The sequence below is a fragment of the Suricata suricatta genome, chromosome 14 (genome assembly GCF_006229205.1).
Source record: "Suricata suricatta isolate VVHF042 chromosome 14, meerkat_22Aug2017_6uvM2_HiC, whole genome shotgun sequence".
NCBI lineage: Eukaryota > Metazoa > Chordata > Mammalia > Carnivora > Herpestidae > Suricata > Suricata suricatta.
In genome coordinates, this window is record NC_043713.1 from 37,833,171 (window position 1) to 37,860,265 (window position 27,095).

At 41.9% G+C, this 27,095-nt stretch overlaps 1 protein-coding gene across 1 annotated transcript in view; it reads right to left on the minus strand.

The window, feature by feature from the left end:
• Window positions 1-6,806: 6,806 nt before the first annotated feature.
• Window positions 6,807-27,095, minus strand: part of ASXL3 (ASXL transcriptional regulator 3) — a 179,495-nt gene continuing 159,206 nt past the window's right edge. The window contains exons 15-18 of the mRNA XM_029921562.1: window positions 22,163-22,259; window positions 20,171-20,276; window positions 14,061-16,002; window positions 6,807-11,289 (exon numbers count right to left, since the gene is read on the minus strand). Of these exons, the coding sequence (XP_029777422.1) occupies window positions 7,579-11,289; window positions 14,061-16,002; window positions 20,171-20,276; window positions 22,163-22,259 (5,856 nt within the window). The 3' untranslated portion in view covers window positions 6,807-7,578. The remainder of the gene's footprint in view (window positions 11,290-14,060; window positions 16,003-20,170; window positions 20,277-22,162; window positions 22,260-27,095) is intronic.

The following is a 27,095-nucleotide window of genomic DNA, read 5'->3' on the forward strand; positions in this document are numbered from 1 at the left end:
ACTTCGATATATCATCAAATAATTACTTATTAACATACTTAAAATATTAGCTTGCCAGGTGGCTTTAAGAAAAATTGTATAAAAGTTGATTCAAGATAATTTTGTCCTCTGGGGAAGATGGGGAGTCAGACACTGAATAGGAATGTGAACAGCCCAAAGTCATGCTGAGAACACACAAGGGCAGAGGCCACTGGGAACTACTGAACAGACACCTCTGTATGTAACAGCTTCCACTATGTTGCCAGTTACAGGGTGGAATGAATGAAGTGGTAGGACTCGCTTATGCACTTAAGGTCTGTTTGGGAAAATATTGATGCTGGTGAAGTTGATCTGTGGCACCTTGTATCCTGGTGTTATCTGTTGGCTGTCTCCACTATGCTTTTCCATTTTGCCCAGTGACCAAAACATTTCCCTCTTGTGATGGCCAGCAATGTGGGAAGCTTTTATTTCTTCCAAGTACTAGATAAGGCACTGTGAATTTCCTGACTTCAATTCAAACCTGTAATTTACATGTGCAAGACTCGCTCTTTGTTTTCTTATCTGAACTCCACTGAATGACATAAATAGTCAAAAGCAGTGTCTTCTCCCTTACAAAAAGAAGAGCCCACGCTGGGCTCTTCTTGTATCAGGATGTGGCAATTTTTTGCTGTAGTCTCTGTAATACGATTTGACTCTTTAATGTAGAATTATGTGTCACACTAATCTAATAGAAGTATCAAAAAGTCAGTGCCCACCAAGGACATCTCGTACCACAAACACCATTTCCATATATTGTTAATTTTTTAGAAAATCAATGATCAACATTACCAACCTGCAAACAAAATCCTAGATTCATGTAAGAAGGGCCTGGGGACAGAGCTCTAAAATGTGTAAAGGACCATAGACCTTGCAGAAATCATTAATACGCGGGACTGTGTCTTTAGTGATGAGCCCCATTCAACGGAAAGGATTGGGACGCTGACAGGGAGGGGCATGTCCTCCCTGATACTATGGCAGGTGTGGGCAAGGGACCCTCCTCTGGAGGTTTTGCTCTCATCCAGAGGCAGCCCTAAATGGTTTCACTCACTTGGTTCTCTCTTCCCCACTGCACCTTGTACATGTATTGATTATACTCTTGTCATAGTAAAATTATTTCAGCATCCTTCCCACCAGCTGGTGCTTTTTTGAAGGTTTGGGACCCTATTTTCTCGGAGTCCCCAGTACATAGAAGTCTGTGCAGCAGCCACTGCACCTTGTAGCAAGAAGAGAGGTTTTGGTCTCTGAACAACGCTCTCATACTCCAGATTTTTGCTGCATATTCTTTTCTGTCAACTTTTTAAGGCTCAGGTTCCTCATTTATTATATGGCTATAACAGTGCCTGCCTTAAAGAACATTCCTAAGGATAAGTGATAATATCTGTGAAATACTTTACAGCACTCCATACTAGCATTTCACAAGTATTATCTACTATGTTTTTAAATACAATCTGCCTTTTGGGAACAACTCTGAGAAACTGCTATATTTGCTTAGTAGGCAGTTAAAACTCTAAAAGTTTATTTATATGAAGATAATTTATAAAATCTCTTTCATATTCAGATCATGAAGGCAAAAGACATGGAAATGATGTATTGAAACATTAAGTGTAGGCCACCTATAATTAAAGTCTTCAAATACATTTATGGAGTGAGAGACACTTCCTAGGATTTCTGTTCAATTGTCTTCTGCGGAAAAAAAAAAGCCCAAATTGTTGTATCAACTTTTCTTGTGGCTAGATTCTTTCAAAATAAAATAACTTATCTTTAATGACAATGAGGCATCTATGTGAAACTTGATGAATCACTCAGTAAATTACTTTTTTTCAGATAAGGTCTATGATGGATACAAGATGCTAAGAGGAATTTTTACTTCAGATGCTAAGAGGAATTTTTACTCAAACTAGCCACACTAATGTATTAAAAATAATGTAACATTTATATGGAAACTGTATAACTGTACAAATTTTATGCGAATAAATGAATTAAAACTATATGAAGCATTAAGATCAGTTTCAATAAATATCAACTTAAAGAATTCTGGACTGTTCAACTTTCTCTAATGAATTTTGAAAGAACTCCTGTGGAGTGATGCAATAAACACAATAAAAAATTTCCACATTAAATAAAAGTAAGAAAGCATTTTGCAAATATTTTAATAGAAAATATTGGGCAAAAAAGGACTGCCATCATTGTAGTGAAATTAGAATTAGAATTATCAATTCTCCATTGACTTACTTGCAAAACTTGGACTTTCATTATCATAAACCTTTAATTCAGTTTTTGGAGGAAGCAGCATATTTTTTCTTTCCTCCCTCCAAAAGTAAACATACTCTTTCGCCATCTGGTGGCCAAAGACAACATTTTCCATGTAGACAAAAACAGGGAACTCCAATTTAGCTAATTATGTTCAATGCTTTCCGATTCCTCTGTGAACATATGCATATTTTTTAACCAATATAAATATAATTGAGGCAATGTTGTTCGAATGGTTCACAGGTAGTGTCTTCAAATAACTCTAGCTGTTAGTATTTAATGCAAGATAAAAATAAAACGAGCCAAATCAATTGTTTTAAAAACAATTTTGAAAGTTAATTCATTTGGAAAATTAAAATTAAATATGGTAGTTAACAATCTGACCAAATGTCTTTCAGTATAAAGAATTAACAAGATATTTATGAAAACAAGTTCCAAATGTATTTTTAAATGATAAGCACAGTAGATACTGTGAATTTCAAATAGGTTTCAGTTTTTGACAGTTTTAACAGTAGTTGTAACTGTATATTGGCAATTTACCAAACCAGAAAGGGTAGGTAACATAACAGTATGTGTTTTTTCTTCCTCCCTATAATTTTTAAGTGAAATTTCCAATGTATTTATTAACACATTCTATGTAACTGCATTTCATAAAAAAATTAAAAATGACAACTATTTACTGTTGAATTTCTTTATTTTGTCCAGAAGATTTTAATATTGAAACCCAAGTTGTTACTTTGAGAAAGGGAAAAACAGAGAAACATGAAGAGACCAACATTTCATTTCATTTAACTTATGGTATTGTGAGCAGTCACTTTTGTAGGCAACACTTTTTTCTTTGTAGAAAAGAAATAAAAAACAAACAGCACCATTAAAGAATGCATGATCCCTGAATTCTAAACAAAACACTGTCTAAAAATTGTTTAAATGCTCGTTGCACTCAGTCACATTTAGTCAGGTATCAAAGCAAGCATAACAGTATTAAATTGTAGCAGTCTTACGGACTCAACTGCTCTCCCTTCTGAGGATTTTACACACCTTTTCTGAGTTTTTCCTGTGGGAACAATATATTCTTTGGTAGAGGACTGAAGGAGGGTTTTACTTTTCCGTATGCTGATAGAAAATGTCTGTGTGTTCAGGGCCTCAGCCCCCAATCTGTGTTTGTCATGCGTGTTATGTTTGGGTTGATTTCACATTTTGCTGTTACACTGTAGGAGTAATACCGCCTTTTTTTTTTTCTTTTTAAAAAAGGCATTAAATGGCTAATGTCAAACAGATGTAAACGTTCAGAATACTGACCAAAAAAAAAAAATACACACAAACATACATTTAAAAAAAACTGTACTGCACTGAAAATATGAATCAGATTAGGTTTCCAGGAAGCAGGGGGGAAAATACAGCAGTACAAGAAAATTATGGCAACCAAGTAAAGCACTTTTCTTTGAAACATTCATGAAGAGTACAAATACAACAAAGTTTTTCTACAGTCTAAATTACTCTGCAACTATCAAATATAGTACAAAGCGAAATAGTATGTGCTATAAAAAAGCAGCTCCTTTAAATTATAGTAAAAATGCTTTTTGTTCGCTTTACAGTGACAAAGCATGAGGACTGAAGAATTTTTATATTCAGTGACATTTTGGCTACATAGGCCCCTGCCAGTCTGATGAGTTCCTTTTCTAGGACTCTTCACATTGTTCTCTAGAAACACAGAAGGTGACTCTGGGCTCTGCACGCTCAGCGGCTCGCTCCCACCAGGCAGCCAGGGTGGCGCTGGCCGCCATGCCCGAGACAGGACGCGACCCTAAGTTAAGCCTGGCTTCAGCTTCTCTACCCTGGCGGGCGCCTCGCCACACCAAGGAGAAACTGGGAAACTGAGGCCACAGTAACTCCCTCTTTTGAAATTGTGCCGGGGTTTAACAGTGGGGATTCAGCGTCGGGTTTTCGGACACTTGACTGCCTTACGGAGCACCATATGCACCAGCCTGTTGGGTTTTGAATGCTTATTTTGAACGACTAAGAACATTCGAGGTCTAGAAATCACCTAAACCTGCCGTATATATAGCTCAACCAGGAAACATATACCACCATAAAGTCTTTGTAGCAACCAGGCTCAACCTCAGAGGTTTGTTTTCAAGTTTTTTCCTTCAAATTAGACCTTAGCAGAAAAATACTTTATCGATCTATTGATCGATAAAGATAAAAAATTGTGGTGCTCTCGGTTCACCAACGTTTCTGCTATTCTCACTTTGGGGAAGGAAAATTATTTTCATTTTGAAAATGAATTTGCATCAGAACGTTGTTATTAACATGCCCATTATCTACCTAACTGTTTTCACACACTTCAGGCATATGCATATTTGTAGAGGAAGGGGATTCGGGAGTAGCCGTTTTCTTCCTTCCCCAGCTCCAAAAGTGCTACTTAGGGAAATACATCCTTTGTGATTAAAAAAAAAAATTACATGTTACATGTGCAAGTTCTATTCCTGATAGGGATTATCATCGTGTCCAATAATCAGGATAATGCACACACTAACATTTGCACATCACACCACAAGAACCATGTAGTAACATACTACCTTTGCACATAGGCAGACACCTGTGGAAATCAGGAAACTAGGAACCTACTTACCTAATTCATGTATACTGGCTTGTGTGTGTGTGTGTGTGTATATATATATATATATATATATATATATATATATATATATATATATTAAGTGGACACTTATAAAATACCTGACCCACGTTTTACTTCTGAATTTTTCTTTATTTTAGCCCAAAGATATCTAACTTTTCAGTAATAAAAACCATATGCTAACACTGGGAATTTAAACTGGGGCAGCAAAAAGAAAGGGCACAGAAAAAATACCCTCTTTGGACCTGGGTGACAGAATCCATGCCCGATCAACAATCGAATTCTCCGAAATTATGTGAAAAATCCCCGACTGTGTGAAAAATCAAAATATACAGAAGGACACTTTTTCTTTATTCCCAGTAAGTAACTTGCAGGCAGTATTCCACAAAGATGGAACTGATAATGAGCTCAGCATCACTTCAGGCTCAACTGTACCTCATATACAGAGTGCAAAGCTTTGTAGAATGAAGTGTCTTTCAACACCGTGCCAGTTACTGATGTAGTAATTTTGAATCTGCTGGTGTGGCCAGTATCTGACACCGGAAGAGCGGCAACTGCATCTGGAAGGAGTTGGCATGCCAGGGTCTCCATGGTAGGGGTGCCTTCTGAGAGGCTAGGGCATGCTTTTCCGAAGCAACATGCTACTGCAGGCCAAGCAGCCCACAGAGAGGACGCCACCCAAACACAACCTGGTGCAGGGTGAACCGCTGAAGGATCCGCCGGAACTTACCCTGCCTTCCTTGGGGCGGGCTGGTTAAGCGCACCTGCTAATTTCTCGGTCATGAAACTTTGTTACTTTCAGTGTGGGAAAACAGAAGCGAGAGTACGGAAGCACCAAATCTCAGCCACGGAGGCAGACCCTTCTTTGCTTTTCTTCTTCCTTTTCAAGTATCTTTCACTATTAGCAATTTCTTCATAAACGTGACATCTGCATCACCTAACAAAATTTGGCAACATCACAATAATAAATATGGAGAAAAAATACATATACCATGGTGGATTACTATAAAAACAAATCACAAGTGTTTTTTGTTTTTGTTTTTTTTTATCCCCAGGAATGTAATCTCTGCTCATTCCAGGTAATTTTTAAGACATGTTTTAAGGGAATGTCCGAAGTTTACATTGATGTGAAAATGTCTGTTGTTCTTACCCTGGATACAGATGATTCCCCCCACCCACCCCCATGTTTCATTTCGTTTTTTAATTCTATGGCCAGTCAGGGTGTTAATGGCACTCCGCATTTTGTGCTCTGCAATCTGAAGTTAAATGGGCATGGTTTTTACAGCCTCTGATCTCTCCACATTGTGCATGTGCTTTTGAACTTGCTTTAGGGAGCAGAGCCTGCTGACCTACAGCTGTTCTCTGGCACGAGGGTGGCCACAGCATGTGGAATGTAGCTCCAATTCTCACTGCTCAGACTTCACTGGATAAACACTGAGGGTTTTTGTAAGATGCAGTATCCCGTTTTCAAAAGCAGTTCCACTGCCCCAAATATGAAGAATGTATTGAATTCACCTGAGGGGGGAACCCCAAAACATGCGAAACCTAGAATGTTTTTTTTTAAATAAGGGCTACTTCCGAGTCAAATATATAGATTGCAAATCATGAGAAAAACACTGTTCAGAAATATATCAACACTCCAGTCTTCGGTAGTTCCGTTTTGTCATCGGTGACACGTTAAAACAGAGGTGGCCAACCTCCGCAGAGTCAGGAGCCAGACCGTACTGCTGTTACCCGCAAAGGGCTGTCTTTAGAATGGACCAGGATTTACATTACCAACCCATCTGTGTGTGTTTGCGAACATAGCGTTTTATTTGCTTACTTTTTAGGGCATTTTTTTTCATACTTGCTCTTAAAAGCTACACACGATGCTCTGAAATCCTACAGGCCTATGGCCCTCTGTTGGTCAACTCATCTGACAGTATCAGGTGTCAAAGGGCTCGAACCAGATTACTGGGCATGAGGCCCACACTGCAATTTCAGGTAGAAGAGACATTTCACTACAATGTGTGCACAATGTCCAAGGCAGACCCAGGCATTCTGCCAGTCTCTGAAAAGAGTAACAGGGGCAGGCAGAGAATGAGGACAGTGGAGTCCATGAATGGCATACTTCCTTTAATGTATCTTTTTCAGATATGAGCAAATACAAGGAATCATACATTTAAATCAGATTCCCCTTTCCAAAGACGATTGAATCACTGTGGTAAAGGTAGGTCCGGAAGAGTCAACTGTGAAAACCCTTGTTGCAATGGTTAATCTACAGGAGAATGAGTAACCAACCACCTTAAATCACTTTGCCCGTTCTCTTTCTACATCTGCTTTTCTGGTTAGCAGGAAGTAATTAAAAATGTCCTTTTCCTAACTACACCTGGATTAAAAAAAAAATCATCAGCATAACGAATGGGGCAGTGACCTGTATACACGTGGACAGAGATTTTCCAAAGCTGGGAAGGGCAACTTAACCTGGAAAAGACATGCAGCTGAGCCACGCGGCTGGGACGCGACCTCCCCTCTCTGGGAAATGCGAGTAAATAATCCCAGAGAGAGAAGATGATCTGTTCCAAAGCAAAATAAATTATCACGATATAAACCACTGAGTTGCTCAATTTGTTGCTGCTGACGCCATTTGGCTTTTCCGGGCTGGAAAGGGACACGGCATCTCTGACCAGCTCTTACCGCACCACCAGGCAGGCCACGCAGAGTTTGGAGGGGCCTATGCAGTCGTCGTGGCAGAAGGCCCCACAGCCTTTGCACACGATCATGGCTTTCAGCCGGCAGGAGCATTTCAGTTCCAACTCATCCGCGTTGCTGCTGTCGGCAAAGTTCTGCACGGGCATCTGAGCGTTCTGACCGGGCAGGCCCGTGGCAGGGCTGGAGCCGCTTCCCAAAATCCCAATGGACTTTTCAATCGCAGATGCCGCCCTTTTGAAGCTCGTGCTACCAAAGTGTATTGTTGGATAATTTCCACAGAGCTGCTGTTGTTGCTGCACCTGCATTTTCTGAGCAGCTAATTGGGTAAAAGGCTTTTGTGGCTCAGAAAGCAAATAGGAAGAGAAATCTGCATTTTTTAGCGCAAATGCTTTTAACTGTTCTTTCATTTCATTCTGGTCATAGGAAACTTGTTTCATGCCCAGTTCACAGCTGCTGCTTAAACCTTCCTCAAAAGAAAGAGGTTCCGATTTTATATTGCTACATATGCCCGTGGACTGTGGCCAACTAAGTCTCTTAGTGGTTTCCATGGTAACTGGCGGTTGCTTTTGATCTGATGGGACTTCTGTGTTAGGAAGAGGTGGAGGTAGTGGTGGTGGCGGTGGGGGAGGCGGGGGCAAAGCCAAGGGCGGAGGGGGCGGAGGGGGCGGGGGCGGGGGGTGCACCAGTGCTTTGTTTGGCACTGCGTGCACAGCCCCTCCCACGTCATCGCCTTCTTTGATGGGCATGTTGGGGGATATCATGTTGGCTAACCTTAGCTGGTGAGGCGCTGAAGAAAGGACAGCCTCTCCCAGTCCCTTTTGTTCGAGATGCCTGTTGAAGGCAAAAGCGTTACAAGCCACTGGGGTCTTGGCAGAGGCCTGTAGCAGCGCTGCGCTGGGGATGGGCCCCCGGGCAGCCAGGGGCATTTGGTAAAACTGCTGTCGGTGTGAGGTACCAGCATCAGGGTGGAAGCTACCATTCTTGTCGACATGAAATAGGTTCTGCTGGAAGCTACAGGAGGGGAGCAGCCGCTTTTGCTGTTTGACCTCGGGGCTGTGAACAATTCTGTTCTGCATGGAGTGCTTGTTCAGCCACTCTTGCTTAAATGGCTGGCCGTGCCCTAGCTGGCTCATGCCTGAGTTGATGACACAAGGCACCCCTTTAACGTCTGGCTCCACCAACAACTTCCCTGGCTCACATTTAACTTGCGTGTGTTCCCCGACAGTCCTGGCGACTCTCTTTTTGGGGTGGTTTTCTCGCTTTCTCATTTGCAGTGGTGCAAGGGTCCCTGCCAGGTAGCCCTTCCCGTCTGGATTTGGAGAGCTGGACGGCATTTCTACAACGTTCCTCTCTGGTGCTGTTTTACCTGCTGAGGTAGTTTGAAGAGGCAGAGGAAGCCTGTTAATTTCGAGCTTGGCTCCCAGTCTGGGCTGAGGCAACACTTTTTCCAAAGGCAGGTTGCCCTGGAGTAGCTGTGTGACCAGTGGATTGTTAGCCTCCACGGAGGAAAGACGGCAGCCAGAGCTCCCTGCGCTGGGGACTCTTTTCAGGGGGTCCGCAGCCAAGGAGATGGCCTCCTCCATGGGGGCGGAGGTGGGAGCCTTCAGGTTCTGTGCCTGTTGCACACTAGGGGTGACCTCTGCGGCCAGGGGAGGCAGCTCGGGGCCAGGGAAGTCTTCGGTGTCCATTCTAAAGCCCTTGTCTGCTTCGTGAGGTTCAGACTTCACCGGGAGAGGGACACCTGTCATGAGATTCCTGGGGTGGAGTTCTGACATGTGTGAGTAGCCGGCGTGTTCGGTTTTGATGGCCTTGGGACAGCCCTGCTCCAGATAGTCTTTCTGCTTACTTGAGCCAGAGTGACTAACCAGAGGCTGTCCTGGGCCCCTCAGCCCCTCCTCGTTCCAGCAAATCCGGTTGCCTGGGTTATATTGATTGCTACAGGTCGTGTCTGTTTCACTCTTGAAAGTGGCTGGGCCACGTGCCTGCTCAGCAAAGCTATTACTAGGAGCAGTGGCTTCGTTTAATTTATCTGCAACAACAAGGGGTCCTTCTTGGAGACTTGAGCAGGCCGCCTGCATCGTTTTACAGTCCTGTTTTGCTGCGGGAGCAGCAAGGAAACTGGGAGTGTGATCCACGCCTTCATTTGCAACTGGCTCAGGCCTGCTAATGACAGATACCTGAGGACACGCCATGGGCTGGATGGAGGCCTCTGTCCTCACTGACCGGCTCTGGAGGTCCAAGCTGGTTTCTGCACTTTCGACGGAGACGGTCAGAGACAACGTGGAGGCCAACGTGGTGCTGTGGTCAACGATGACTTTACATGGAATCGATCTGTTTATGGCTGCTGGTGCAAAGCCCCCCGGAGGCTGCTGAGGTTTCCCAGAATTCTCTGCCCTGTTTCGAAGCCCTGAATTTTTGTCCAAGCTTTCAGCACTCAACTTGGGAGGACTCTCGTAAGAGTTTATTGTTAGCATGCTTCCAGTAAACACTGCGACAGGTGGACGTGCAGCTAGAGCGTCCGTGACTGCTACCGAATCCCTGCAGCTAAGGGCGGCTCTCACAGTGGTACCCATGGGTCCGGTGGCTTGTTCTTCACTCCCAGGCATGGCTATCTTCTCAGAAGGAAATCTGCTGTTAATTCCCGACGGGGGAATCAAGACAGAGCTAGTGGAGAGATGGTTGGACAAGTTATTTCCAATGGAGGGAGTTGGCACAGAGGTGTACTGACTGGAGACTAAGTTACTAGCACTGCTGCTGGACAGTAGCGCCTGCTTGTCATCCATGGGGCTCGATACACTGCAGCCCTCTGTCGTGAGGGGGACAGGAGTGCTTTCAATACATTTTGGTATAATGGCTATGCACGGAGTGTCAGTTCCCTGGATGGTTTTTAACATGCTTCTATTACAAGCAGAAATCGTAGTGTTTGCACTGTCAACAGACATTAAAACAGAGGATTTATCAACAGAACTCACAAAGGGATGTTCTTTAATTGCTCCCGACATAGCAGTGCTGCAAACAGACACGGGGACAGAATTTTTATTAAAAAGCATGGGCGCACTGCTATTTTCAGAAGAGGTAGATGAAACAATTTTCTCAGATAAATGCGACACAGGTATATTTTCATCGGAACTATGCACAGATAAGTCAGTGGCAGCTTCCGGAAGCTTAGCTGGGTTAAGAGACTGCTGTAAGACAGGGGTGGTCTCCCGGAGGTGCGCGGACTTGTTGCTAGGAGATCTGCAGTTTGGATTGACAATAATCACACCAGTGGAGCCTTCGATTTTTGTCTCAGGCGTAGAAGAGACTTCTAAGCTTGAAGGCCCATCCTTTGAGCCGAGCGCAGGCAACCGGGACTCTTTAGTGGTCTGGAAGAGGTGGGCTCGGGCTTGATGCTTTGCAAAGAGCTTCGCCTTTGTCTGTTCTTTGATATGTGCCAGGGTCCTCGCCTTTCCACCCTCTCCTGGGCTCCCCATGGCTCCAGAGACGATGCTCGCTGCAGCGGCCACAGCAGCAGCTGCTGCTGCCTCTCGCTGGGCCCTTGCCTGCTGGGCCCGGGCCTTGATATCTGCAAGGGTCCTGGCTCCTGTGTTCCTCCCACCGCCGACCGACGTGCTAGGGGATGCGCGAGACTCTGGTTTGGAGACTGGCTGGCTCTTGATAATAAAAGGTGGCCCAATTTTGGAAAGCTGGATCTACAGGAAGGGGAGAATGGGAAGATAAAGTAGTCGGTACATGATCACAGAGGAGGCATGAGGAACGAGACAGTGCAAGAGGAGAGAAGGGCTGCATTCTCTCATAATGTGGCACGAACTACACCTAAATCCCCAAACGGCCTTTAGGGTATAAAGCTACAATAAATGTAGCATGCACGTAAAGTTAAAATTTCTAATCTCTGTTTTTCATCTACAGAAACATCAACCGGTGACTTCATTTGGTATGGAAATGAAACATCTTCTTAATGCCTCATATAAATGGAAACAAAATCCATGCTTCTTAAAATGAGGTTAGCTAAAAAAGACTTAGAGATATTTAGCTTTTAAATTATCTTCCTTGCTGGCATAGCAAACTAGGACCTTAACTATATGAGTTTCTCTCTTAATTTGACAAAGAGAAGAAAGCCCTTAGCCAAGAGGTCAAGAGCCTAGAATTCTCATCATGGTTCACTCAAAGGAAATCCGTGATCTTAGGCAACTCACCGTGTACCTCAGTTTCCCTGATGACCTTCCTGAGCCAGAGACCCTGTGGTTTTTGCATACTCCCGCACCGCCTAGCACACTGCCTCATACATGTGTAATGAGCACACAATAAGGGTTTGTAAACTCACTTGTAAAATGAGACTAGTTATGTCTGGTCTATTTCCTTCACAAGGCTCTTATAAAGATGGAATGAGACTATATTTGTGTGAGTGCTCTGCTTTCCAAAGGGGATTTGATAGCATTATCTTTTCATGAAAGCAAGAGCGACTCTGGTTTTCTGCCTCTAAGAGCAACTATGGGTTGGGCAGTTTCTTCTGACATCGGTAATCTGCAATCTGCTGAATTTCATAAATATCCCAAACCCACAGTGACCACCTACTCATGCTAATGAAAGAGACTCAGTCATCACCAAATTCAGAGGTACCAGGCCCAACACCCAACATCCCATAGCAATACCTCTGATGCCCTGTCACTGAAAACATCCTTAAGAGTCACAGATTTGTAGAGCTGGGAGGGTTCTCGTTAAAGCACCTCATTGTACAACTGAAAAACTGAACCTGTGGAGGGAAACTAGGCTGCCCTGGGGTCATATAACTAGTGAGCAGCAGGGAGAGCCTTTGGGCTCCCCATTCAGGGATGTTGACAGGTACTATGCCTCCCTGTTTTCCTCTCTCTAGGCAAGGCTTTTCCTAGAACACTTATATCTCTTCTTAACACATATATTGACACTATAAACTCCTGACATGTACCTATCAGTCTCAAATTATGCTTTGGAACTTTGGTAGAAGAAATTATCTTACTGAGCTATCTTATTTCTCATTTTCTAACTGGTGAGGTCTCTCTTCGAATCCAAAGCCTTCAAAGGAAAAATGAATTTAGAGAGAAGATTCAGTTTTTCCCTTTAAAAATTTCCTTTAGTTAAAAAAAAAATGCCTAAAATCATTAACAAAAATTAAGCCTAGATATACTGAAGAACTCAAGGTTGAATAAATATTAAATATACTTATGGGATCTATCTTCACGTAAAGCATATATTACATCGAAAACAAACTTTTCACAAGAAAAATTGGTCTGCTATATTTAAAAATATTTCCTATGACAAGTGTGCTTATATTTTCCCCAACGCATCAGAAATTAAAATGCATAGTAGAGTTTTAGTTGCAGCTTAATGTTTGTGTTTCACATCTCTCGAATCTTATTTAATAGGGGTTACTTTATTAAATAGAATAACTACAGCTACCCTCTTAGAAGTTAGCCTTATGGACATCATGAGTCACGTACAAGAAACAGATGTCAGATCAGAGCAAAACAGAAAGAGATTAAGAGAAACAAAGCTAAAATATGTTTATAATTCTAGACCAAACCTATGATGCAGTAATCCATTTTATTGTAAGACAATATAAATGGACTGAGATGAAAGCATCAAATAAATATAGATTATATTGGGTAGGATTCTTTTTTATTATTAAACAGAGTATTTCTTTTGAATTAACCTCAATTTTCAGTTTACTTAGGCAGAGTCAATTTATACACAAGGCTCATTTTCTCAGAGTTAAAACCTACCTGGGATCAGAAGAAAATATATAAATAGGACTGTCTGACTACAGGCTCCATTATTTGTAAAGTTAAATACCTCTTTACCATCTTGAAAAAATAAATAAAATAGGATCTGTATACCTATACATGTATAGCATTTTCCCTCAGGATGTATAAAGCAATTTCATTGATTTATTCAGGAAATATTTAATGAGGCTCTTCTGTAAGACAAGTCCTTTCTGCTAGGCAATGGTGGTGGTCAATGTTTGCTGGAAAATAACTAACCCAGTTACCTGTGCCTTCACCACCTTAGTGTTGGCCTCTGACTTTGGACTACTTTCCCTGGTCTTCTGGACTTTTTTAGGACACTGGATTATCTTTCAACTTTCCCCAAGTGTACGTAGGTCTCTGTCCTACACCTTGGAGTGCCCGAACAACCCTGTATCTCGTGGCCTCCAAGCTCCTCCAGGTACTCTTCTCCTTCCTCATTTCTTTGTTCTTAAATGCTGAGGTCTATATATATGTGTGTGTATCTAAACTTATCATATAAGCTCAGCTCACAGCCTTAAAAAAATCATTTTATATTAGACTGGTGTTGGAGTATTAGACTATAAACTGTTACATAAAACCTGGAGGGAAAGAAACCTTATTTAAAATGTGAAAACTCAGTATTTATATAGGAAAACTCTATCTACGGAATTGTCTTTATGGTTATTATTACTAGTCCGTACCTTGAGAGGCGGAACCCTGGGCTCCTCTCTGGGGGGCTGCCCTTTCTCAGGGGGGCTGCTGGGCGGTAAGTTCCGCACTGACTGATCATCTTCTATCCTAGCTCTCTTTTCCTTACAGATTCCGAAACTGTGCTGCTCTGCAGTTTTCCTCTTTGAGATCTCAGATTCTCTACTTTCATTTCTTATCCCATCAGGTGACTTGGAGGGCTCGGGTAACTTGGAAGAATGCGAGGTCTCCAACCGATTCTGTGAGCTCCCTTGCTTATGTGTTTTATTTCTAGAGCCTTCTGAAAATGAAGCCTTATCCACTGATGAGACATACTGTTTGTCCTGTAATTTAGCTGATGGAAGCTCATTTCCCTTACTCTCTGACTCGTCAGAAAAGACAGGTAACTCCAACGGTGAAGATGCCCCTTTCTTCTCTGTTCTTTGTAGGACATTATGATTTGCAACTTTTATCATTTCTATAGAAGGAAGTTCTGGAATCAAAGCAGGATAGGGCTTCTCAGTTTCAATGTGTGATTTACAAGGCTGCTGGTTCAGAGTTTTACTGTGCAATTCTTCGGACGGAAATGCTTCAGGAGCAATGGAAGAACCCATTTTGGTGGGTTCAGGAGTGTTTGATAGAGTCTTCTGTTGAGAGAGAAGGCCCTCGCCCAGCAGCTTGGCAGGGGCAGAGCCTTCATCTTTTTGTGGGGAGAGTGGTTCTTCAGAGATGGAAGGGGACTTTCTTTGCTGATGCACCATTCTGTCATTCATGGAAGAATTAGAAACTGGAGATATTTCTGAAGGAAGTGGCAAACTGGACATAAAAGTGGTCTCAGATGTGAGAAGCATGGAAGACACTGAAGACGTTTCTGATGTCAAAGGTAAATCTGACATGGGTGATGTTTCTGATGTTAAAGGTAAATTTGATACCGGGGATGCTTCAGATGTCAAAGGTAAATTGGACATGAGAGATGCCTCTGATATTTCAGGTGAAGTGGATACTGGAGAGATTTCTGACATCAAAGACGCATGAAGGTTTTCATCAGGGGGATTTCTCTGGTTATATTTGTCTGCATTTTCCGTGCTGGACACTTCAGAACAGAACGTTGTCTCAAGGGAAGCTGGAGTACACGAGTCCTCTGAAGCGGACTGGGCTTCCCCTCCTGGCGATGTCAGGCTGGTACAGGCTTCCTCTGGGCTCTCGGAAGAGAAAGAGGTTTCAGAGACGCAAGCATTTTCAGAAAGCTGTTCGTCGGGCTCACTCTGTAGCTCCATATCTACGGCAATTCCTTCGCTGGGAAACTGGCCTTCTAAAGGAGATGACCCTGTTTCTATTTTTGGAATACTGGTCTCTACTACAGCTTCTGGCTCCTTATGTTCTGTGTCACTGACATGAGTCACAGATGAAGTGGAAGGAATGAGAGAGTCACAGACTTCTAGATGATCAATGACAACTGACATTTCTTCCTGGGGGGATTCTGGTTTCTCTTCCACTTTAACTTCGATATGAGGCAAAGTTTCTAAAACCTCATTCATCATGACACAGGATTCCAAGTTATCTTCAGGAGGTGCTACTTGGGGCTCTTCATGAGAGTTGGCTGGACTTTCAGACCCCTCAGAAAATTCAGGTAGAGTCTTATGATTTTCATCCTGACATTCACAGATACTAGTCTCTACCTCTTCAGCAATTTCCTCCTGAATCACAGATTCTTCAGGAATCAAGATATCTTCTGATTCTGATTCTGCCATTACATCTTTACCTACAACTACCATAGCACAGAAATCCGGCTCTGGTGAAGTTGGACTTCTCATGCTTTTTGGCTGCTGCTCTTCCAGGGGAGTCTGTGCAGAAAGACCTGGGAGGCCAGTGGTTCCACATGAAGACCTACTCTCAGTGCCGTCACTGTTTGGTCCAGAAGTAAGCTTTATGGAGTCCTCTCTTGACATGCCCAACCTGGCAGAAATCAGAAATATTACTGTTCAACCATGAAACATGAGAGGTACAACTTGGATATATATATAAATATAAATATATATAAATATTGTAGTCAACAGGAGTAAATGAATCAAATTTATTTTATAATCACTAAGTAACATGCTTCATTTATGTAAACTAGTTTTTGATGACTTAGTTTTCTACCACTTTTATAATCATAACTAAAATAAACTCTACTTCTCTACTTCTGGTTAAGAAAGGTACATATTTTTATATTTATTTATTTATCAACTTATTTATTTTTGGTATAGACTTTTATTCTGTAAGCAAGGAGATATGAACTTTGCCAAGTGTTGGCAAAAGGAATATAAAACATACGTACTACAAAAGATTAGAAAATATGGGCAGAAAAGCAAAAGAATGTATAATATCTAAAGCTTTTTAAATCAGATATTAGCAATTATTATAGAAAGCTGCAGAGTTTTCAAAAGATGCAGCAAAGCAAATAAGATGAATGGAAGATGAGTATAGTGTAAAATCCTGAAATTGAAATGACTTTCAAAGTTAACTTCTCTTAAACCAATGTAAGAGTGTTACCTTATTTTAGTTTCTAAGTGTCTAACTTAAAACATTATGGAAATTTCACAAAAAAAGTAACGAACATATTTGGGGTCAACGAAGTTGATTCTACTAGGTTACATTTGTATACGGCGAGGCTTTAAAATTCTTTTCTGTGATCACTTACTGTAAAGATATTCCAGAAGAGATAGCAAAGAGTATCAAGAAATAATCCAATCTAATATTCATGTCATAAGGAAAGTTCATCAGAATCACAAAGATATTGTAAATCACTATGTTCTGTCACACTAAGTCACAATGTCAGCATCGCATGGTAAAGAAACATGCTGTTCTAAATGAAGTTAAATTAGAGAACAGACAATTACAAAGATAAGCAGAAAACAGACTTCTCTCTTCTGGAGAAAAGATATTTGAGTGAAGAAACACAGCTATAATAGTATTGAGGCAAGAAAATACCTCAGTGAAATCTCCTTCAACCTCTTACTTAAATCCTCAAAATGAAAGGGAAATAAAGTTGAACACATTCAGAAGGTTCTAGAAGACAGAAGATATTACCCTCATAATTAGTTTCTTTTCTTTCAACTTTCCCTAAGATGGGTTCAAAGTAAGCTATAATTTATGACTATCCTACACTGAGAGGAACAGAATAACTACATTACAGATTAATTTAAAGCAGAATAATCAACTAGAAATAAGGTCCCTTGAGGCCAGGCCAAACACCGATACTAGGGTTAGGCGTAGAATATACAGTATCTATCCACTGGCAGCCAACTTTCTGCTGGTTGGTTAGTAAGGATATAATACACATATTAGTTTATATTAATATGTTTAATATTTAATATTAAATATCATATATGCAAATATATGGAAAACAGCACTGTATAAAATATGCCTAGGTCAACATTTTATTATTTTCTTGAAAAACTAGATTTAAGATGGTATAAGGCATGGAAGCTTGATTTTCCCAGCATACCGCATACCACCACAAAATAAAACACTAAAGCCCAGAAATATAGACTGCAAATCAACAGACCAACTCTCATAATTCTGACTTAGCATTTATATGGTTGATCTCTAACTAAAGCAAATCTAGAACAGTACTATGTTATAAGGAAAGTTAGCGTCAATAAGAACCATAATAAAGAGCTCAAACAAAGAGCTGAAAACTACAGCAGACAAATCTTAACTAGAGGGGAGTTGGGATGCAACATTCCTGGGAACACTTAAGTTAAAAGGCACATGTCAACTGAAAATTATCTGACACTAGGAGAAATAATCCCTAACATACGGGGAAGGAGAGGTAATCTAGAAGTAACAAAATTAAAAGGTGATCAATGAAATATCCAAAATACATCGGTTATTCAATGTGTAATCAAAGACAGGAAAAGACAAGGAAGAAGTTCAGTGATGTGAGGGGACAGAAACTCTATGGATGAACTACAGCAATAAAGGGTCAAGTAGAAGAACTGTCTGAGAATTCAGAGCTCCAGGACGATGACACACTTACTTACAGTATTGTAGCTGTCAGTCCCACATGCATGGGAGTCTGGAAACTCCCAAAATTTTATGTAAAAAAATTATGTGTCAACTTTTCTGAGAAGGAATTGCAGCATTAAGACACTGAGCAAATTACTGAACCACACCTTGTAAACCTGGGAAAATTAATTTCATTAGTTTCCTAGCCCCTTTTTTAATGTAAGAATAATAATGGTATCCACCTTATAGGACTGTTGGGCAGGGTAAGTGAAATGATACCTGCAAAACTCTTAGAAATAGATTAGAGCCAAGGATGCTCAAAGATGACTTGAATGGAGAGCTCTCTGGAACACCTGGTCTCTAGGGATCAGGCCTCCTGAGGGCAGAACCCAGGCAGCCCTACAAATGTCTGCACTTCCAGCAAGTAGTGTCTCGCACAGATGAGATGTTGGGTCAATTTTGCTGAATTGAAAAAAAAAAAAAAATAGAGGGCCTGGCACTCAACAACTAAGGACCAGTGCTTTGGAGGGAACTGGCTCAGTGATCTTTTGCCAGCACCGAAAAGGGTGCTCTCAACACTGCCTTTGTCAGACAAAATGTGAGGAGGCCTCCTGAGTTGTCTTAATGTCATCCTCCAGGGCCCTTAATCCTGCCTGGCACCAGCACGACCTGGAGAGCATCTAAAGATGCATATTCCTGGGCTCGACCCCTGGAGACTCCCAATCAGTACGTCTGGCACGGGTCCTGGAAAACTGTGTCTATGTTTAAAAGCTCCAATGATGGGGCACCTGGTGGCTCAGTTAGTTAAGCATCTGACTTTTGATTTGGGCTCAGGTCATGATCTCACAGTTTGGGAAATCGAAACCAAATCCGTGCTGACAGCAGGGAGCCTGCTTGAGATTCTCTTTCTCTTTGCCCCTCCCCTGCGCACACACACGTGTGCTCACTCTGTCCCCCTCTCAAAATAAACGTAACGTCACATCACATCACATCTCCATTGAGGGTTTTGATGCAGCCAGGCTTGCGTAATAATGCTGGTGACAATATATGAAGCCTGCTGCATTTTTAATTTTTGAGAAAACACATTAATTATCTCCTATTAGTTCTGTTTAAATTTGTATATGCATTCAGGGTCCCAGGATAGTAACTGAATGCAAGCCTTCCTACTTGAGGGTACTGCTAGATAGGACATTCCACCAAATGCTGGTCTACTGAGGAAGCAGGTGTTAATTACGAATTCCTTTTCAAGAAGAGCACTCATATGAGCCTCCTGGCATTGTTTTCCCTGTTTCTAGGGGGAAATGTTATGAAATTAGATCAAATGGTACAGATTTTGTCACCTGCCACCACTTCAGTATCATTTACACAAAACAACTCTTAAGCATCAATTGTGCATGTGGGAGTTCAAGCATAAATTCCTTTCCAAGGAGGATCTAAAGTCTGTCCGCTGTCAGCTCCTAAACCCTTCCTCCTTTGGTAGGGACCCTGTGGTCTCTGAGACTCTAATTCTGCTCCAGCAGGATACGTGCCGTCCCTTCTAAATGTGAGGCAAAGGCAAAATCACTTTCGATTTAATTCAGTCACTACCACACTTATGTGTGGCTGGTTTTATTTTAAAAAGAAACACACACAAAGAAAAATAATAAACTAAAAGCTGATTACACCCAAAAAGGAAGATGGACGGGGTGAAGTGTAATACCTCAGGCTCTCTCTAGAACAAGGACTAAACCCTGTGTATATGCACAGTCAACATTTTAGGGGAAAATGGATGTGTCTAAAACGATTTATCTCTGAAGTATTTGTTAATGAATATACGTGGATTAAAAACAGGAGAGTTTTACTAAAATCTAGTTAAGAAAGCCATAATGGACTTCTATCAGATTTCATGTGCTATTTTCAGTCCAAAATGAATTTTCATGGACAGGTTATAAACCCGTGAAAATACATTTTTTAAAACTTTAAGTGCTGATATGCCGCTATAATTTTACCTGCGATTTCTTACACTGAGGGACTATTGCCTTTTATGGCAGCCTTATTAAGCTTTACAGCATATGCGTGCGCTATGTGAAGCAGAGAATTACACTTTCATTTCCTTCAGAGAGAAATGAGAAAAAAATGCTCTAGTACTTACTTTTCTCCATAAAACCTTTCAAAGAATTTTTCTTTCCAAGGCTCTGTTTTCTTTTCCTTCTCAATTTCTTGCCTTATCCGCAACTGCATTTCTGGAGTAAACTCTCCTAGAAAGAAAATGTTTATGTATGGAGTAAGAGTGGCCATAGCTTCTGCCAATTAATAAAGAAAATGTGTAATTAATTTGAGTAAACTTTTATGGATGTTGAAAAGTAAAAGGTTGAGTACTGGTATTTCTACAGCTTCTCTTTTTATGAACATCGCTCAAACAGCCATTTAGCCCTAGATGAACTTTAAAACCCTCAGCACATATACTGTATGGTAAGGACTGCAGATGAAATAGTGTCTATTCAGTGCCCTTAATGAAATCAGTCTAGTGGGAGAAGAGGCACACAAATTGACTATAATATAATGTCAAAAGCCCTGTGTGGGTCATAAGAATAAAGGTAGTGAAAGTATAGAAGAAAAGGCACTTAATTCTGCCTGAATCAATTAGGGAAGACCACGTACAGGAAATGGCTCTTGAGTTAGCTTTTGAAGGATGACCAAGCTTTTATAAAGTAATTATCTCACAAGGCACAGAGATACGAATATGTATATATATGTTCTTTTGAGTGGCCAACGTGAGCAGAATGTAGGAGTAGGAAGAAATGAATCGGGAAAGGTAGGCTGAGGTCAATTAGCAAATACATGGCTTAAAGAGAGTTCGACATTTTCCCTGGCAGAGACAGAGGGAGGTCCTGATGGCCTTCACTCCGGGAGGAACATGGTCAAGTAAATGGCTCAGAAACAAGGTGAAGACACAGGGGACTCCAGCCAGGAGGCTGGTGAGCAGCACAGACGAGAGGCGGAGAGGACAGTCAGGCAGCGCCGGCGGGAGGGTGTGCAAGGGGATTCAGATTCACAGCACAACTAACACTTCATGACCGGTCGGCCTGGGGAGAAGGAAGACGACCAAAGAGATCATCAAGTTTCAAAGCGAGGAGCTCCGAGGACAGTGGTGACATTAACAGAGATGGGAGACAAGGGAGAGCAGATAGTAAAGGGAAGACAGTGACGTTAATATCGGCATGATGGTTTTAGGGTGCCGGATATCAGGCAGGGTGATCCGGCAGGCACGTGGACTAGAACACAGGATTAGGAAAGAGGAGCTAGCCAGAGGCACATGGGCCATGCACCAAGGCGGTGAAGGAGGCTGGTTAGTGAATGTGCACAGCTACAGGAGAAAATGCCAGGGGAGAAAATGGAAGAGACATCAACACGTATCATCAGATGGAAGGACTCAAGTCCCAAAGGAGGCTGAGGGATGGCTTTCAGCAATGTGGCCGCAGGAAACCATTGAAAATACATTATGAACATTGAAGGTAGATGGTTTCAACTTGGATGACGTAAAAAGAGAGAGAGAGAGAGAGAGAGAGAGAGAGAGAGAGCGCGCGATTGCAGAAGGAACATGAAATGCCAGGAATAAGAAGAGAAGGACACTGCCTTTGCCCTTACAAAAAGCCCGTAGTATTTTCTAGGAGGGATTATTTCGGTCCTGTACAGCAGGGCCACACCAACGGGAACAATGTGAGCGAGTAAGGGAGTAGAAATGTGGTAGCACTGGTTATGTTGAGTCTTTTGAGAAGAATAAGATGAAGTGGTGGCTTTAGAGGAAGAAAGTATTAAAAGAAGATTCTTTAAGCTCTAGGACATTAAGAGAATACATAATGCCTCAAAAAAGTAATTAGAATTCCCATCCAAAGAGGGTCTAGCTATCTCAAAAATTTTTATTCTGTTCCAGGTAACCTTGCATTTCTTTCAAAAATATCAGACATCAAAAATTCCAAGGATAACAAAGAATCCGTGAAACCATTTGGAAAAGATTGGGAGTGTTTACTAAATTGAAGTGTACTTCAGGGGAGAAAAGGCTCAGAAATCAGAGAAGGGCATGAAGCTTGGTACAGTGTGCATACTCAAACATGTCAAATAATAACGGAAAAGAGAAATTTACCTTCTGCCAGTCGCTGTTTCCATCCCTGTGCTGCATATGCAAAGAATTCATTATTCAGAGCTGAAGAACTGAGGCGTAAAATTCCATCGCTTCCCATCTAGGAAATAAGCCGAGAAAAACAAGATGCCATCAAGAATAACTCAAAGCAAAAGTACATAGGAAAGAAGGGAAAACTGAGGGTGGGGGTGTGAGGTAAATAGCGTGGGGTAGAAGGGAGGACAGGGACCTAGCAGAAGGTGAATCTCCTGGTAGGAAGAGTGCATTCTACGTTGACTATTATAGTGACAAAAATACATGAATTTAAAGGAAATCTTTATAAGGGCATTTCCTTCACTGATCCCTATGTGTGGGATTTCATCAAAAACAGTTTTATATCTTTATCATTTCAATGTGCCCTAAATGATACATTAGAAGTCAACATGTTTATACCTTTAGATTGAGTTTATAAATTAAGTTTTCTAAAATTTGTGAAAGCTAAAGAAATCCAATCTGGACTCTTCTCTGCGGAGATTTAGACAACAAAAAGTTCTAAAACATTAAAACAAATACACTTACACTGTCATATATACCCCATCCCACTCTTCTTTCCAATTGGGACACACACAAAAAACAGGGAAAGGGTAAAATATGGGTAACTATATGCTAGTAACTTTTTTCCTCAAACACACGAATTTTTTAAAACTCACATGTAGAAGCGATTCGGATAAGTATCATCAACCTGGATGCTTCTACCATCCCCGTTATTTCGGGCACCTTCCGTGTGCATGTAGTCTGCTTGCTGACAAGGGGATAAAAGAACCGGCGTGGCCCTTGACTGGCCGCTCAAGTGGTTGAGGAGTAAAGATGAAATAGTGTTAAGCATTAGGTGTGTGGGAATTAAGAAGGGCGAACAATAAAGGCTGAGGGTTGATATCTAGGTGGATAAGAACTTGATGCCAGAGGCAAAGCTGGTGCAGAGCCTTGCAAGATAGGATCTGAACAGAATGGTTTGAGAGAGAAAGCATGTAGCGTACAGTCAGCGTGGCCAGGAGCTTTCCTGCAGAGGCAGGCCACCACACACAACCTGTAACTGGACCACGGAAGAAGGTGCGGGGTGCTTTAGCCTGCTGGGCAAAGGCCTAGCAAACTGGAGCTCCAATCACCTTTTCAAAGACTGCCTCTTATTCCCATAGACACACTTCATGAGTACTAAGCCCCAACCGTCATTGCTACCTGAGAACACGCCCAGGGACTGCTCATCCACATGTTCATTTGTTTGCGGCCCTTTCCATACTCCATGTTCACCACTGAAATACTATCACCCTCCTAAAATTTCACTCAAATAATGCCTTCCTGAATACATCAGATGAACCATCATTTAGGCAAAGGAGAATACTGAATCTAAAAGTAAATAGTATATAACTATTCTAACTTGGATAATGATAGATCAAATTCAGAAGAGAGACACTGAATAAACATGAGGGATGCTGAATGCTGCCATCCTGACATCCACAGAGACCACAGAGTTGACATTGTGAGTTTCTTCATCGAAAAAGATACTGGCAACCATGTGAAAATATTCAAGTCTCAGGGAAGACTTCATTCATTCATTGAACCATCGTTTACTCACTCACAGCTATTTCATCTGCATTCAACAGACACTTATTAAGCCACTCATATGAACCTGTGTACTTGGCTCTTGTATACAGTGGCAGCAAGAGAAAGCCCCTGCCTGTATATTGAATATGTTCTACATATAGCAGGTACTTTGGGTCCCTGTATCTCTCTTCCAACCGCCTGAGTTCAGCGTGGCGGTACTACAGTTATATCACAAAGCCAGTATCCCCCCCTCAGGGTCCTCCCACAGCCCCCAGATCTGAATGGGTAAGTGGCCCCGCCCCCATCCTCTGACTGGACAACTGTAGGACTTTATGCTCTGGAATGCAGTATATGCACTGAGCTGATGGATACCATTTAGTATTGTGTCCCCAGCAGCTGAACTACATGGGCCTGGGAACCAAGGGGTGGAATGAACAAAGCTTTGTACTATCACTCTCAGGAAACCACTGTCAGACTGTGTACTTTCTGTCCCCACACAGACACAACAGACATATGGTTCAAGACCATGTGAGATTAAAAGCCCATGCTCCTGTGGAAGAATCATTTCTACTATGTCAGGGTTTCTCAGCCTTGGCACTACCATCATCTAGGTTTAAAGACCTCTTTATTGTGACAGCTGTCCTGTGTGTTATAGGCTGGTGAGCAGCATCTCTGGCTTCTACCCACCAGATAGCAGTAGCAACTGTGAGAAGTATTAAGTGTCTTCAAACATTACTCAAAGTTCCTTGGAAGCAGACTCACCCCCAGTTAAGAATGATTGCACTATTGGACACGGGCTCCATGTTACACAAAACTCTGCCTGATTACACTGTGCCTGTGTCTTTGTGTCACGGATCAGCAGGCAAGGGGAAGACGTACTGGACGGGGGGATACTTGGCGGCACGGGGGAGGAGGACTGCCGCCATATTGTGGAGGCAGAGAGAAGGACATCGGGAGTGCTGGAGATTCCCCGGGACATCTGGCGGTGCTTCTGTGTCAGGTGGTAACCGTGAATATGGACTACAGCAAGGACAGCTTGAAAGGGAAAGGCAGCCAAAGGCTCAGACTCCTCAAAGATGTGGCAGTTTGGGACACTTCACTGGGAAAACTAGCAGAGTCACTAGTTGAGTGTGAGGAAATCCAGAAATGGGTGTCAGAGAAGGGAAATGACAAACTTCAGTTACAGCCTTAAGAGCAGCTTGAGACCAGTGGGGCCTGCAGCTGGTCCACTAACCCCCTGGTCAAAAGTCTTGTTCTTCCCTCCCTCTCCCCCAAAGTATGACCGGCCACTCGTTAGAGTGACAGAGTGAACTTAACAGGAAGCACAACAAGGTCTGAGTGGTGCAGAGGCAGACAGGATGGGGTATTTGTGATTCTACATCTAGCCTACATGAGTACAGAGCATCTGAGACAACAAAGGACACTTGCTCTGTCCAAGCCTACAAAATTCTAGGACTTTCCCAGATGCAGATGCAACCTGGAAATGCAGAGGCTGGCCCCGGGGGCAACTCCCAGTCTATGGGAGACAAGGTTTCGTCCTGGCAAAAGGTCCCTGCTTTCCTGCTGTGCTGTGACAGTTTGGGACTCCTTCTACCATTTTCCTAGAAAGTCCTCCACAGAACTGAGACCAGGTTATCTGGAAAGTTTTTCCTCTCCTCGTCTTCATATTATCTAATCCCTGGCTTCTGCTTCCAAACTGACCAAACTTAAGTTCTTTTTCTGGTCTCCACTTTTGGAGGGAAGGGGCAGGAGAGGATCCTACTTAAGACTTTGAATCTAAGAGGTTTGGGCTTTATCCTCCATGTGGAAATGGCCCAGCGAATGTACCATATAAGATAAACCTGAGCCTTGAGGCAGGGCTTGAGTCAGCATGATGCCTTAGGCTAGTGGAGTCCAGATGCAGGTGTGCCCCGACTTACCTATGCATGTTAACTGCCTTTTCAGTGTGTGCCACGATGGAAGAGAGGTCTGAAGCACTGTTCTAGGTGATGAGAACTACCATCAAAAAGGTCTAAGCCTAGCAAATGTCCCAAAAGATTTGTGTTTAAAATAATTCTGTTACCTTTAAAGAAGATGGGATGCAGAGGAACGCAGAGATACAAAGGCATCGCTAGAAGGAATGAAATCCTTCCATAAAAGGTAATAAAAGAAAGGCAAATGTGAGATGTTCAGGACTGGGTGGAGAGCTTCGGGACTGAGGCGGTAAAGACATTGGTAGATATTTCAGCAGATGTCACACAGGGTCAGTATGCTTCTTGGAAAAGGGGGTGGATGAAAAGGCAGCTAAGCCTCAGTACGAGTCTTCAAGCAATGCTATGAAGGAGGTCTGGCAAAGCCCAGAGGATGAAGAGAAAGTCCATTTGAATGATACCTCTAAGAATTCTGAAATTTTCTACGAATATTGACTCTGAATCTGTCTGTGGTTTGGGAACCTTGAGAAAAAAGCAACTTCACTTGAAAACACTAAAAGGGAAGTGGTATTCTGATTGTATAGATTTTAAATAGGACTAGTAGGTGGAAGGCAAGTTCCCTGGAGAGGTAAAGAAATTTACTTGCTATGAAGTGCATTTATAGAAGGTACAATGAATAGGTTGGCATTTTTCTGTATTTGAGGACATGCATGGTGCCTCATCTTCTATAGTCCTGGCAATGCCTAGCTGCCAAATGGAAGGCACTCAAATAAATGTTTATTGCTGCCCTTGCTCTGTGTAATGAAAGATTTAAAATTTAACTCCAATAGCTGATATGCTAGATTTTAGTTGTATGTACTTCCCAGGCCAAGGGCATGATTAGTTATTAATTGAAATCTCAGCATAATTTTAAGACACAAAGAAATACCAGATCCTAACTAGGTCTGACAGCGTCTCAAGATGTCAGTGCATGAAGAGCCGAGGCAATGTGGAATGAACACATTCAAAAATATGTAAGCTAGAGCTGAAGGAAAATGTGTTTTTTTTTTTTAAACACAAAAATAATATTAACTGCCAGACTTCCAGCCTGTATGAGACAGCACAATTAAACACTAGGGCTAAATTGGACCTAGGAAATACAAGCCAATAAAACTTTTAAAATACACTATTAATTTTATGGCCTTTAAGAAATACTGTCCAAAAGACATAACATTTTAATGAGCTGGAACAATAAACATTTCTGAAAGGTTTATTTATTTATTTATTTATTGCCGAGCCATAAATTCTTGTTTTTCGGATTACTCACACCAGAAATGTTCATTCTAAAAACTCCCTTAACCCTCTCATAATGAAGTGTCTATCTAAGCTATTGATAAATTATGCTTCCTTTTTAATTAGGAGGAAAAAGACCTTGAACATTTTAGTTGTTACAGAGGAAAATAAAT